At 46.5% G+C, this 12,727-nt stretch overlaps 2 protein-coding genes across 12 annotated transcripts in view; one reads left to right on the forward strand and one right to left on the reverse strand.

Moving 5' to 3' along the window:
• The window catches only part of gpatch8 (G patch domain containing 8), a 28,498-nt gene extending 23,640 nt beyond the window's left edge, over positions 1-4,858 (forward strand). For 10 of the 11 annotated variants that reach the window (XM_083976745.1, XM_083976746.1, XM_083976750.1 and 7 more), the window contains one exon: positions 58-4,858. In XM_083976745.1, the coding sequence (XP_083832871.1) occupies positions 58-3,572 (3,515 nt within the window). In that variant the 3' untranslated portion in view covers positions 3,573-4,858. The remainder of the gene's footprint in view (positions 1-57) is intronic. The other variant, XM_083976748.1, reaches the window with a different exon arrangement.
• Positions 4,859-5,208: 350 nt separating this feature from the next.
• On the reverse strand, positions 5,209-10,590 carry gosr2 (golgi SNAP receptor complex member 2). The gene is made up of 6 exons (XM_083978038.1): positions 10,421-10,590; positions 10,088-10,152; positions 8,331-8,439; positions 7,082-7,214; positions 6,820-6,960; positions 5,209-6,277 (listed from the first exon to the last, which is right to left on the reverse strand). Exons 1-6 carry the CDS (start codon positions 10,447-10,449, stop codon positions 6,116-6,118), a joined length of 639 nt encoding a protein of 212 aa, XP_083834164.1. The 5' UTR covers positions 10,450-10,590; the 3' UTR covers positions 5,209-6,115.
• Between the last annotated feature and the right edge of the window lie 2,137 nt (positions 10,591-12,727).

Here is a 12,727-nt window from a genome sequence, read left to right on the forward strand (position 1 = left end):
GAGGAGGAGGAGGTGGTGGAGGAGGAGGTGGTGGAGGAGGAGGTGGAGGAGGAGGAGGAGGAGGAGGAGGAGGAGGTGGAGGAGGAGGAGGAGGAGGTGAAGGAGGAGAGGGCGGCAGCGTGGCAGCGACAGAGGAGGCTCAGCAGCCAGATGACGGAGCCTCTCTAGCCTCCACACTTAACAAACTGAAGATGATGATGAAAAAGGAGGAAGGATGTGCAGGACTGGAGCCTCAGTACTATCACTACATGCCTCCGGCTCACTGCAGGGTGAAGCCCCACTTCCAGTTTTTGCTTTTCATGAAGGCCACAGATCAGTGTCAGAACAAAGAAGAGGAAGAGGAAGAGGACGCGCAGGAAGAGAAAAAGGTCGAAGCTAGTCCTGAACAGACGGAGCCCAGTGTTACAGAGTGTAAGACTGAGAAAGAGCAGAGCGTTGCCCCTGCAACCCCCGAGCCAGAGCCGACTCCTCCATCACCTAAAGTGAAGGCAGAGGAGGTGTCGTCATGTGCAGCAGACACAGTTTCCACGGTACCCACTTCGCCTCCACAGAAAGCAGAGAGCACGCAGGAAACTCTGGACTCCACTTCAGGCCCTAAAATCCCTACTGGTCCCTTCTTCCCAGTTCTTAGCAAAGATGAGAGCACCACCCTGCAGTGGCCGTCTGAGCTCCTCGAATTTACAAAAGCACAGCCGTCCCTGTCTTACAGCTGTAATCCCCTCTACTTTGACTTCAAGCTGTCCCGCAACAAAGGGGTGCGTGGTGGGAAAGCAGCAAAGTCCACTAAGCCCATTGAAGAGTCTGATGACAAGGGGCAAGAGGTAGCAACCTCAACAGCTGAAGTAGATTCAACGACTAAACCCGGGACCAGCGGCGACAAAGATAAGCCGGCGATGAAGGGAGACGCTGGTGATGGCGATGGCGAAGGTGATGAGCAAAAGCCCACGACCGGCAGCAGCAGTGCCAAGAAAAAAAAGAAAAAGAAGAAGCATAAGAAGTCTGCAAAGCACTCAAAGCGTAAAGGAAAAGAAAAGGGAGCAGCGGAGGGTGCAGAGGGAGACACTGAGGCAACGCAAGAAAAGCCCAAAAAGAAGAAAAAACACAAACGGAAGAAGAGCAAAAATAAAGCTCCGGATCAAGATGAAGCGACAGGTGAAGAAAAGGAGAAAGCGAAACCAAAGTCCGAAGATAAAACCGTCTCCTCGTCTGTCCAGGTGACAACTGGAAGCAGTGGAGCCACAGGGAATTCAGGAGTAGAGCTGGGGAAGCGAAAACGTACGACTACTAAGGAAGTGCCTTCCAAGTCTGGAGCGGAGGAAGGAGGAGCCAGGAAGAGCGGCGACAAGGCCAACTCCTCGGAGGAGCACAGCGGCAGCAAGAGGCAGAAGACGGACTCCAGCGCTCCTCAAAGTGCCTCCTGCTCCACCTCGGCCCAGAAGAGTCCCGGTCCCGGTCGACCTCCCAGCAGCGAGAGCGAGGAAGAAGGGGGCTCCAACACTCAGCGTTCGCGTCACCACAGGTCAAGCCCTCGGGAACAACGCCGCCACCACAGCGAGGAATCTGGGCGGTCCTGCAGTCGCTCGTCGAGACGAGGGGAACGGCGGGGCAGCAGCCGTCGGCGCCATCGCGGCCAAAACTCCCGCAGTCACTCCTACTCCAGCAGCTCGGAGCGCTCCTCGGCAGGAAGCAGCGCCTACAGCCACCGCAGCCGCAGCTACTCCAGCTACAGCGACTACAGCACCGAGGGTCGGCGACGGCGGCGCTCCAAGCGTTCGTCGGACTCCGAGTACGAGCGGAGGGGCAGCCGAGGACGCAGGCGATCCAGGAGACACCAGTACTCCTCTTCCTCCTCGGACGACTCCCGTTCACGGTCGCGCAGCTACAGCCGCCGGAAGAGGCACCGACGGCACCACCGCAGCAGCTCGAGGAGCTCCAGCAGCTGGAGCCGCAGCACCAGCGCCCGATCCTGGCGGCGCAGCTACAGCCGAAGCCACAGCTCCGCCAGCCGCTCCTCCAGCTCGGCCAAGGGCTCCACTCACCGGCGAGGCGGGCCCCGAGGTCGGGGGGACAGCGACACGCACCGCAGAGACTTCAACCGCTCTCGCATTTACCGCTCGCAGTCGCCACGATCGCGAGGCCTTAACCGCAACACCCATTCGTCGTCCTCTCAGGCTCTGAGGCCGGGAGGCTCCCGGGACGCAGGGGAACAGAAAAACAGCCTCACCGCTCGCCAGCTTCTGGAGAAGGTCCAGTCCAAAAAGAGCTCCGACGATTCCGCCACAGGAACGAAATCTGGCATTAAGATTAAGGACCCACCGCAGGGTTACTTTGGTCCCAAACTCCCGCCAACCCTGGGAAATAAAGCCATGCTTCCACTCTTTGGTAAACTGCAGGCAGGGAAGAAACCAGTGATTCCCTTAACCAGACCGGACGAGGGAGAGAAATCCGGAGCGGGGAAAGGCTCCGAGCCCGAGAGGGAGGTTATCCTGGTGGAGCAGATACGGGAGTTCCCTCCTCCTCCGCCGCCTCCAGCTCCTCCGGTCCAGAAGGTGGTGGAGGAGGCTCCACAGACCACGGTGGTGGTGCAAGAAGAGACACCACTTCCCACTGCAGAAGCCACGGTGCTCCAAGAGCCCAGGCCATTGTTTGAACAGGAACCCACCATGATGATGCCTCCGTACCAAGGAGAGCCGGGCCAGGACCCCTCCCAGAACCCCATGATGGAGACGCTGATGCCCGAAATGCAGCAGCAACAACAGCAGCAGCAGCAGCAGCAGCAGCAGCCTCCAATGCATGCCTACCCTGCGTATCCTCCACCCAACCTGGAGGAGGACGGCATGGAGGCGGAGGAGGACGGACTGGCTCCTTTGGAGAGTCAGCCCATCACGTTCACACCAGAGGAAATGGAGAAGTACAGCAAGCTGCAGCAGGCCGCGCAGCAGCACATCCAGCAGCAGCTTTTAGCCAAGCAGGTCAAGACTTTTCCCTCCGCCGCCGCCGCCGCTGCAGCCGCCGCCGCCGCCGCAGCAGCCGCCAACATGGCCCCGGCCCCGCCTCCACCGCAACTGCAACAGATTCACATCCAGCAGCCAACGGTGTCGATGGCGTCCGGCACCTCCATCACCACGGTTCAACACGCCATCCTCCAGCACCACGCCGCCACCGCTGCAGCCATGGGCATCCACCCGGCGCATCCCCATCACCCGCACCCCGCACACACCCAGTTAGCCCAGGTACACCACATTCCCCAGCACCACCTCACCCCCATCTCCCTGTCTCCCTTGGGCCACTCCCTCGGTCACTCTCTGGGACACTCGCTGCAACACGCCGGACTGATTCCCGCCCACCCGACAGCCTTCCTCTCCGGTCAGCCCATACACATCATCCCGGCCTCTGCACTGCATCACACCCCGTTAGCGCTCCACCACGTCCCGCACGCGGCCCTGTACCCGACACTATTCACCCCTCGGCCCTCGCAGGCCGCCGCAGCAGCCGCCCTCCAGCTCCACCCGCTCCTACACCCGATCTTTTCAGGACAGGACCTCCAGCACCCGCCCAACCACGGCTCTTGAGGAGCGGTGCAAGTGAAGGAAGTTCGTTCACAACTCTTGTGAGAAAGACTTGACCTGAACTTGTCTCGGTTTCAGATTTTTAGATCAAGTCTTTAGTTTGTGCAGGCAGTGAGACACGAGGCTCGTCGGTAAAACCACCATTTTTACTGGCCGTCACAGTGCAGCGAGTTGTTGCCACAAAGTGGTGCTGCATGTGTCGGCTTTAAAAGTGACACTAAAATTTTGTTCTGGCTCATGTGAGACTTTTTCATGGTTCGCCCTGAATTTTTCAGACAGGGTTTCAATTTAAAGAGACTTCCTAAAGTCATTGGTTTATATCCCATGTGGTGTGGTTGGGTGGGGAGGGGGAGGGTGTAACAGAACCCATTTGTTTCAATGACAAATCAGAGAAACCACTGGAGTTTTTTGTTGTTTGTTTTTCCACATAGAAATATTATTCTGTTTTTGCTCATGTTGGCAGCCAAAGAGGGACACTATGGCTGAAGCTCTCAGCAGAATTATGTCATGAGGAGGAGGAAGTGTATTGTTAAAGAGACGTACAGCTTCGACTGTGTAATGTAACCGTCAGAGACAGACTATTTCAGAATTAGTGACGCTTTCTGTTTTCATATGACTACTCGCTTTCTATTGGATCCCTGGTCTCTAAACTTGTAACTTGTAATGCAGTAAACTTGTACATATATCAGTGTGTAATGTGAAGAATCCCACCAATGATGACCATATGAAATAATTACAGCTATGGTGTCCTCCATCAGTATGACATTGTCACTTAAGAACCTCCTCTGTTCGTGAGGGGAAATGTGATGTAGGGGTTTTAACATCCCTGATGCTCTGAGGCAAAGCTCATGTTCCCTTGTGGTGAGGGTACACCTGAATGAATTGCACTGAATTCTGTACATCAAGATGGTGCTTTGGCATCAAGTAACAATAAGATTGTAGTATACTGCAATAATTGTATTTTTCTGTTTTTAAATTATTTTCCAAAATGCTCTTCAAAAGAAGAGCAGTGTTTTTGCTTTTGTGTAATTTTGTAAATAAAACTGCTGTAGATTAACCTATTAACACTCTAGAGGTTTGAAACTGCTGTTGGGGGCGGGGCGGGATGGGGAGCAGAGCGTCATTGTTGGATGAAAAACGGACACTATGTATTTTATCAAGGTTGTTTCTAAATTACCCCGGCGACGGCGACGGGCAGGGATGGTGAAGGATAGTTATCGGTCAAACAGTAGCAACTCTGTATTTTTTAAAAGACTTACTCTGTTTCAGCAAATAAAATCTTGAGTTCATGTGTCGTTTTCCGTAATATGTAAACAGGTTAATGAAATTCACATGTAGACACTCAACCCCAAACAGTCAATGACTGATTCACACGAGCTCCTGCAGACGTCAGTGTTGAATATGAAACACTAGATGGAGCCGTAGTTTCCCTGAACAGACTTGTGGAAGCAGTAAAAATACAAATGTGTAGTAACAGTATGCTGCTTACAATGAAAGGGAGCTTTATTGATAATAGCTCAATGGCAAATATCCGTTCTTTTTTTTATCAGATTCATTAGATTAAGAGTCACTGGGGAAATTGAACATGTTTTATTCTATTAAGAGAATTAAATCACTCACATAGTGAGACTGGATGCGAGTATAAATCCAAGAGAAGGTATGTAACAATTACAAAATGACTGCTACTTCTCAAGATCTTTGTTCAGTTCTGACGAGATTAGACACCAGTTTATTAGGAACACCTACTGTACAGCTCAACCTGATGCAGTCTAAACCAGCAGCTGTGCAAAAAAACCTCCCTTCATGAGGGGTTTTATATTAGTTTTTGTCAAAACTCCTTTGGGTGCAGAGTCAACATTTTGGAGGCTGCAGATGTGATTGAAATGTGTTACACATTGAATTTCAACAAAAACTGAACATTATAAGTTAAATGACAGGAGGATTTTCTGCAGGATTGCTGTTTTAAACCGCATTGGCACGTGAACAACTGAGTAAACAACTTCTGGGAGTATTCTTAAGCTGCAACGTAAAGAAATATGGAACATGTTGTATACATATTTTCCTGTTGAACCATGCTGAACAAGGCAGAATTACAATATTAATGACAGATCAAGGACCAAAAAAAAAAACTGGCTTTTCACTAGAAGAAAAAGCAAGTTGAAGATAAATATCAAGTTGAAGTATCTTTAAGAAGCCATTTGGGTACAGTCACATGAATGATTTACAGTCTCTTAGTGGTTGTGATTTTAAAAAAGGAAAAAAAATAGATCATGTATTTGTGGCAGTAATCTGACGACCGCAGCAGAAAGTTCAAAGCTTCAAGTGAAATGAGAATACTGTCTGTAATTAAGGTCTTCTGCCTTTCTTACCATTTTACAGGTGCCAAAAAATACTTTAAATGATGGAAAACAAACTATAATGGCACAATTTTTTAAAAAACTACTTTAATCTGATGTTAAAAATTCGAGCTGTCACTTTTCATATCATGAGGGACGATGTGCTGCAGATATTATGTCCACGACTCATCAGTGGACGAAAAGGGAAAATCAGCCCAGGTATCTGATGACCAGGAACATGAAGACGCAGGTCAGCAGCATTCCTCCGATCATGATGAACTTGTCTTGGCCGGCTCGCCTCTCTATCAGTCTCATCACTGTGTTGGACAGCCCCAACATGTTGGCCACGTCCAGCATCTTCTTATGGGTCCCCTGTGCACAGCCCAAACAGTATCACATGTGTTACATTAGGATATAACAACCTTAAAAATACACATACACACAGACACAGAATGTTTTTGGAGGATGACGACATTGTAATTATCCAAACTAATTCATCTGATTTTGGGAGACGACGAGTGATCGCCAACACCCAGCCTGACGCGCCGCTCCGTCACAAGTTTCTCATGGCTAAGAAACAAGACACACCCTGATAAGAGGAGGCCTGAAGCTAAAACCAGGAAGACCATCTCCTCCCTGGAAATGAGGACTCACCCTTTACGCTGAGCACAATGAGACTATTGTGATGAATGTGGACACAGAACTTTTAACCTGTATCTGTCAAGCGAACGTGCGTTTTTCTATACCACTTCCTGTGTGTTGAAAACAAAAAAAGGAAAAGTCCTCTGCTTTACTACATATGTGATTTCTTTATACTTCATTTATATTCCTTCATTTCTTTATAGATTCACACAGTCTGCTCTGATCTGGATCTGTTGTCCCTTTTTTTGTCCCTTACACCCCATGAAACACACCTTGAGTGTGGATCTTTGATCTCTGAGACCGTTGAGGATGCTGCTGCCGCTGCCCAGGAGGTCGTCCATGCCTCTGTGTGCGTTGTGCAAATTGGAGTTCAACTGTAGGGTCTCATCTATGGGGATGGAGGTATCTGCATCCTGTTGAATAAAGATCAGACATTACTCAGCTTCAAACTGAGGCGTTTGTATTGTATACGGCCGTGTGGATGCTGCATTCACACTCAGCTCCTCGGCCTGTTTTCAGCTGCGTCTGACTTACGTTGGTCGTGAAGGTGCGGCTCATGAGTTCCTCCCTCTCTCTGTCCTGAGCTTCTCTGGCGTAGCGTCGGTGCTGGAAGTTTTGTAGAGCGGTGCGGAGGTGCTGAACATCGTATTTAAGCTGGTCCACTCGCCTGAGGGGAAGCAAAGAATACAAATGAGACTCTGTTGACTGCGTATTATTTTTCATACTTCTCTTATCTGTGTCATATTACTCTTCTACGCCCTTATATGATATGTATGTCTGCGCTATTGGATACTTGAATTTCCTTTGGGATCAATAAAGTATCTCTAAGTCTTAGTTATGAAGGGGACAAACGCTTTCTTAAAACTATGCAAACCATTCTCTGTTCCACTACAGACCAACATGGGCTTGAAAAGGTTTTAAAATGTATTAATTTAATTCATAATCCTGGACAATAAGATAAGTTTTAACATATTTGATGTCAGGAGATATTACGGTAAGTATCTATAAAAGTGACATCATCTCAGCAGTGGACTGTGCTGACAGTGGCTGTTTAGCCAAAGTAGACTTCAAACCCATGATCTCATTGTGGGCAATATTAGCATTGCATAATTTTGTGCTGGTTATCTGAAACCAGGTCATATCATTTTGTTAATCATTATCAAGATTTATTGTTATATTGACAAAATGTGATACAAACATCAATAAATTGACATATTCATTGCTCAATCTTTGAACAGTATGGTTATTAAAAATATATTAAATAGATTTCTGTATGGTGTTATAGGTCTTGGAAACCATGACCTGTTTGATGTATTTCATGATACTATAATAATAATACAAAATTGTATTTATAATGTGCTTTTAGAAGTGCTCAAAGACGCTCATTGCACCACTTTTTAATTCTGACTTCTCACAATCGATGAAAACATTTCGTTTCCCCTTAAATCTCACGCAGCTGGAATGAAGCGTCTCGCCCTCTCCTGAGCTTCACTCCGGCTCCACTAGAGCTCCACCAAGATCAGAGCAGCGCTCCGGGATGGGGTGCACACCGTGTCCCCTAAGGCCTGTTTACCCAGCTCAGAAATGAATCTTTGCCCAATGCAGCAGGAATGCTGGTGATGACGGGGCTTCTGAGGAAATGTTTTCATAGAGCCACGTCGCCACAGGGCAGGACAGGGCAGCCTGTCTCATCTTCTACCTCCCTGTGCCTCTCTGAGATACAGCTCACCCTGCCAGCTCTGGGGCTTTAGGGTCACCATCAATTGACTCACTCCAAACTCACAATTTGGCGTTCTGACGGCGGTTTGGTGGCTCCTTGCTGGCCAGGATCTCAAGTCGCTCTAGATGGTTGAAGATTTGGTCGATTCTAGCCTGCAGGTCGTTCTCTAACACTTGGGTATTGAGAAAAAAGAAGAAGAGAAAAGTTAGAAGATAGAGAAAAATGACCAGAATTGGGTTAGGGCTGCAACCCCACCATCACAAACCTGACATTTAAGAGATTAAAACCCGTTCATATTCAGTTCTTTGCTTAGAAAATGATTAAAATATGATTGAGTTATCAAAAAAGGTGCAGATTATAATTTGTTGATTGACTAATAAACTAACCAACTAATACTTGTAGCTCAGCAATAGATTTTCTTGCACTTTCTATTTGCAAAGGCTGACTTGTTAAAGATAAACCATATATTTGTTTGAACTATAGATTTACAGTTTGTTTTTGTTGTTTTTTAAACTTCATCCAGTCCTCACATTGCTGAGACTGTGGATACGTGTTTATACCTGTACACCTGGCCATTAAGTCACATTACAGTGGAGTCACCCTCTTTCATCAGTAACTTTATAAGGTTAACATATAAGCGTTGCCCCCCGGCGTTAAAACACAAGTTGACGTCATCATTTGGCCTGGCTCCCACCATTATCTAGGAGAAGCCCTCCCTGCTCCTGTCACTGCACCCACCCACCCCGCTGCTTCCTGTCCCGGCACCAGCCTGGCCCACAACTGATGGGGCAGCGATCAACCACAGACAACAATCAACCAGGGAGACACCGGCCCCCGCTGTGGTCATTATGTCACAGAGGGTAACGACATGCCGACATGCAGCCATAACAAAGACCAAGTACTGAGAAGAAATTAGGAAGACTGTTAAAAGGAAAGTGGACTGGAAGCTTCAGATAAATCATGTAGCTACTGCCCATGACTCTGTCTTCTCACATCAGTTTTATTTTCTCCCCCAAATTGATCAAATAAGTAACAACAACAACAGCAACAAACAAAGCTGGGTGTGGAGACATAAACAGGACCGACGTCACAGCTGATAAGAACACAATGATGAGTACTGTCTGTTATCAATTAACCTGTCCAATTGTTGTTTATTTACTTTTGTTCTTTTGATCAATCAAAAACATCAAATCTTTGTCTACAGGAGGCGCCATGAGGCAGTGGCCCGCTTACTGACATACACATGGTCATTTCATTATTTACAAACGCATCCAAAAAACAATCTGACATTGAAATATTTGGAAAATGAGAACTGAATTAGAATTTTTTTTTTTCATTCACTGAAGCAGACTTCTCAGATGTGAATATTTGTTCGTTGCTTAGTTTTCTATGACAGTAAAATCAAAATTCAACATCAGTTTTATAGAAGCAGTTTAATTATCTTCACTTGGGGCTTCCAGGAATAAGAGTGAGATCATTTTATAATAATCTGAGAGTGCTATATTTTATTACTCTATTAAACAATTACTCGGTTATAAAAGAAAATAGGCTAACTGTCAGACAGACACACGATGATGATGAAAACAGTTGTCCTGTGATGGAAAATGTTTTTCATATGATAATTACATGACATTAACTGTACTTAAGTGGTGCAGGTTTCTAATAAATTTGCGAATCATATGGACCCAAACCATAAGGAGTGAACTTGGGACTTTTGCTGTTTGCATTTAGTAATCTAGGGGTTGACTGTATTGTCTATATGATTGGATTAAATAGTGGGAGAAGCAGCTTGAACAGAAGCAGCAGCTTTGCCTACTCACAGTGTACTGACTGACGGTCTGTCTTCTCCAGGTTTCCCATCAAAGACTGAACCTCCTGGATTTGCCTGATTCAGAATAAACATTCATAAACATTCATTGAGTGAAAAGGAAACCGATACATGAAACCAAACAAAAATGTTCAGGGAGACTTTGAACGATTTTAGAGCATCGGGGAACAACAAATAAAACACATTTTTATGACTAATAATCCTCCAATATTGATGATGACTTATTACAGGTAAGTAATTAGCTAGTTTTAGTCAACACTCGTTAGCTAGCTAGGACAAAGTCTCCAGGACAGTTTTCCCACACAACACAGGCAGACGCACTCACTTGTTCGTCTGGTGGTAAAGCGTCTCCATTTTCCCAGTTCTAATGAAACGCTCTCCTTCCCTTTTTCACTTTTGTGTCGTCAATTTATTTTTACAACACCTTTATTCTGACAGGTGGCTAAGTTAGCAGCCCAGCTAACGGTAGTCAAGCGTACACGTCATCAGCCGAGCCGTTTGTGTACGGAAGTAGGAAAGCGGAAGCTCCGTTACGTCATCAGGGGGAACGGAGTGAAACAGAGGCGAAGAGCTCTCACTCCGCCTCGGTTTCTGGGGACTGAAAAGGTAATTGTAATTGTAGAGAATCGGTGCTCCAGCGTTGGCGATGCTAACGGTCATTTCCCCTGATATGTTTACAAGGTGGTCTCCTAATTATCGTTTATAATATAGTTCGAAGTTTTAATTAATTATTCTATATTGATTTTGTTATGAACGATCTTCATAATAACAACAACTCACACAAAATACTGAAGAAACACCACTTAGTGTCAGTATAGCTCAGTAGCAGACACACAGGTAGGAAACCTAATTTCTTTTGTTCAACGAAACCACATATCTTTTTCGTTTATATTGTTAAATTAACATCTTCTTTTTTTTAAATCAGAGATTAATAATTTCTGTTCAATTATGCATAGTCCATCCTGTGGCATTGTAGTTTTTGTACAATGACCTTGTGTCAAGAGTTCATTATGTAAATGTGGTGTTAGCAAACTGCTTTTCATGTATGTCAAGTAATTAACATAAAGAAACCCCCAAGCAACAATTATTTTCAGTATCATATTTGTTTTAATAATACACGCTCAGTCAAGAAAATGTCACCTCTTACTGTAAGAAGCTAAAAGCTGTGATTATTTTAGCATTTCTGCTGAAATCAGATCAATCAGGGGCCGTTAATCAACTGATACTAAACCTCTACACATTTAAATCTTTGCCCCAGGCTACATTTTCCATTATATTTGATATTCTCTTAAACATAATAGCTGACAGGTGTAATAGCAGAGATCCTTCCCCCTACTGAGTCAAGCTCTGAGAGCATATAGCATAATCTGTTGACATGTAGACATGTGACAGGAAAGACTCTGGGAAACGTGTCCTGGGGGTAGCTTTTGTCAGCTCACCCTGACTCAGTCTAATTAGGCTATCCTCTTTTTTCCACAGATAGGTGTTAGAATATTCCTGTCCGTCCATCCAGGGGGGCTTTCCTTCCTTCCAGCCCGCCCGCGGCCCAGAGACACCAAAACTAATGATATCAAACTTTTCATATTGAGGTAAGATCACTAGTCACTGGGAACACTGTGGAGAGGACGACAGGTTGTTGTTTGTGAAGCTGTGCCTGTCATCGTCTGACTCTGTCATGGGGCGCTGTGTGAAAATGGCATGATTGGATTTCCCAGAAGAAGTTGTGTGATAATTTCACAATAGTTCCATGGTGATTTAATGCGAGGAAAATCATCCTGGGGCGCTGCCTGGCACCTTAACAAAACCACATCTCAATCAACTCTCACCATCAACCCCTCCCCACGGTTCTGTCTGCTGATCTGGGAGGCGGAGATGGGGGGAATCAATGAGACCAGGAGCCAGCAACTCACATTTAAAACATCCTTTGACCTAATTAGCGCAGTGAGCTGTTAGGAGTTCCTGTTTGCCCGTGATAGTTGTATTTGTTTACTTCATCCAGCAGCAGTCAGAAGTCGGCCCAGACAGTTTTCCATGGCTGCTGCTTGATGGTACTTGAGTTGATGGTTGTATCTTCAGGCTAGATACTTCTCAACAGAGGTCCTTTTCACCCACCCCCACATGTCAGAAACCTTGAGATCTGTTCATGCCACTTCTTGCTCTCCCTGTTCACCGTTTTCGGTTGTCATAACACATCCCCAGGGCATGTGGTTGGATGTGCGCAGCTTTAACCTGTTGCTCGGAACAGAGAAGTAGAAGTAGAGAACGGGAGCAAGAAGGCCCCCGTCAAACTGTTTCTGAGTTTCTGAGCTGTACATGAGGTGTGCGCGTTCACCTCCCTCTCTCAAGGTCGTGGGGTTCTCTCTCTCCGTCTGTCTGTCCTTTATCTTTCAGCCCTCGGGAAAGGATGAGATGAGCTTAGTGGTTTTCCTCCACACCTGAGCACCACGGGCACAAAGTGGAATCCAGACTCCAGGTGTGGAGCAAAATCACGCCACTCCGACTGACCGACAGATCCCACGTGGTTACACCTATAGGTTGAAGTCGTTATTGTAGCTACCGTAATACATAGTTGGTGATCTGTTCAGACATTAATCGACCGAGGAAGACGAAGTAAATCTCCAAACGGTTGTCA

The sequence above is a fragment of the Trachurus trachurus genome (genome assembly GCF_905171665.1).
Source record: "Trachurus trachurus genome assembly, chromosome: 8".
Taxonomy (NCBI): Eukaryota; Metazoa; Chordata; class Actinopteri; order Carangiformes; family Carangidae; genus Trachurus; species Trachurus trachurus.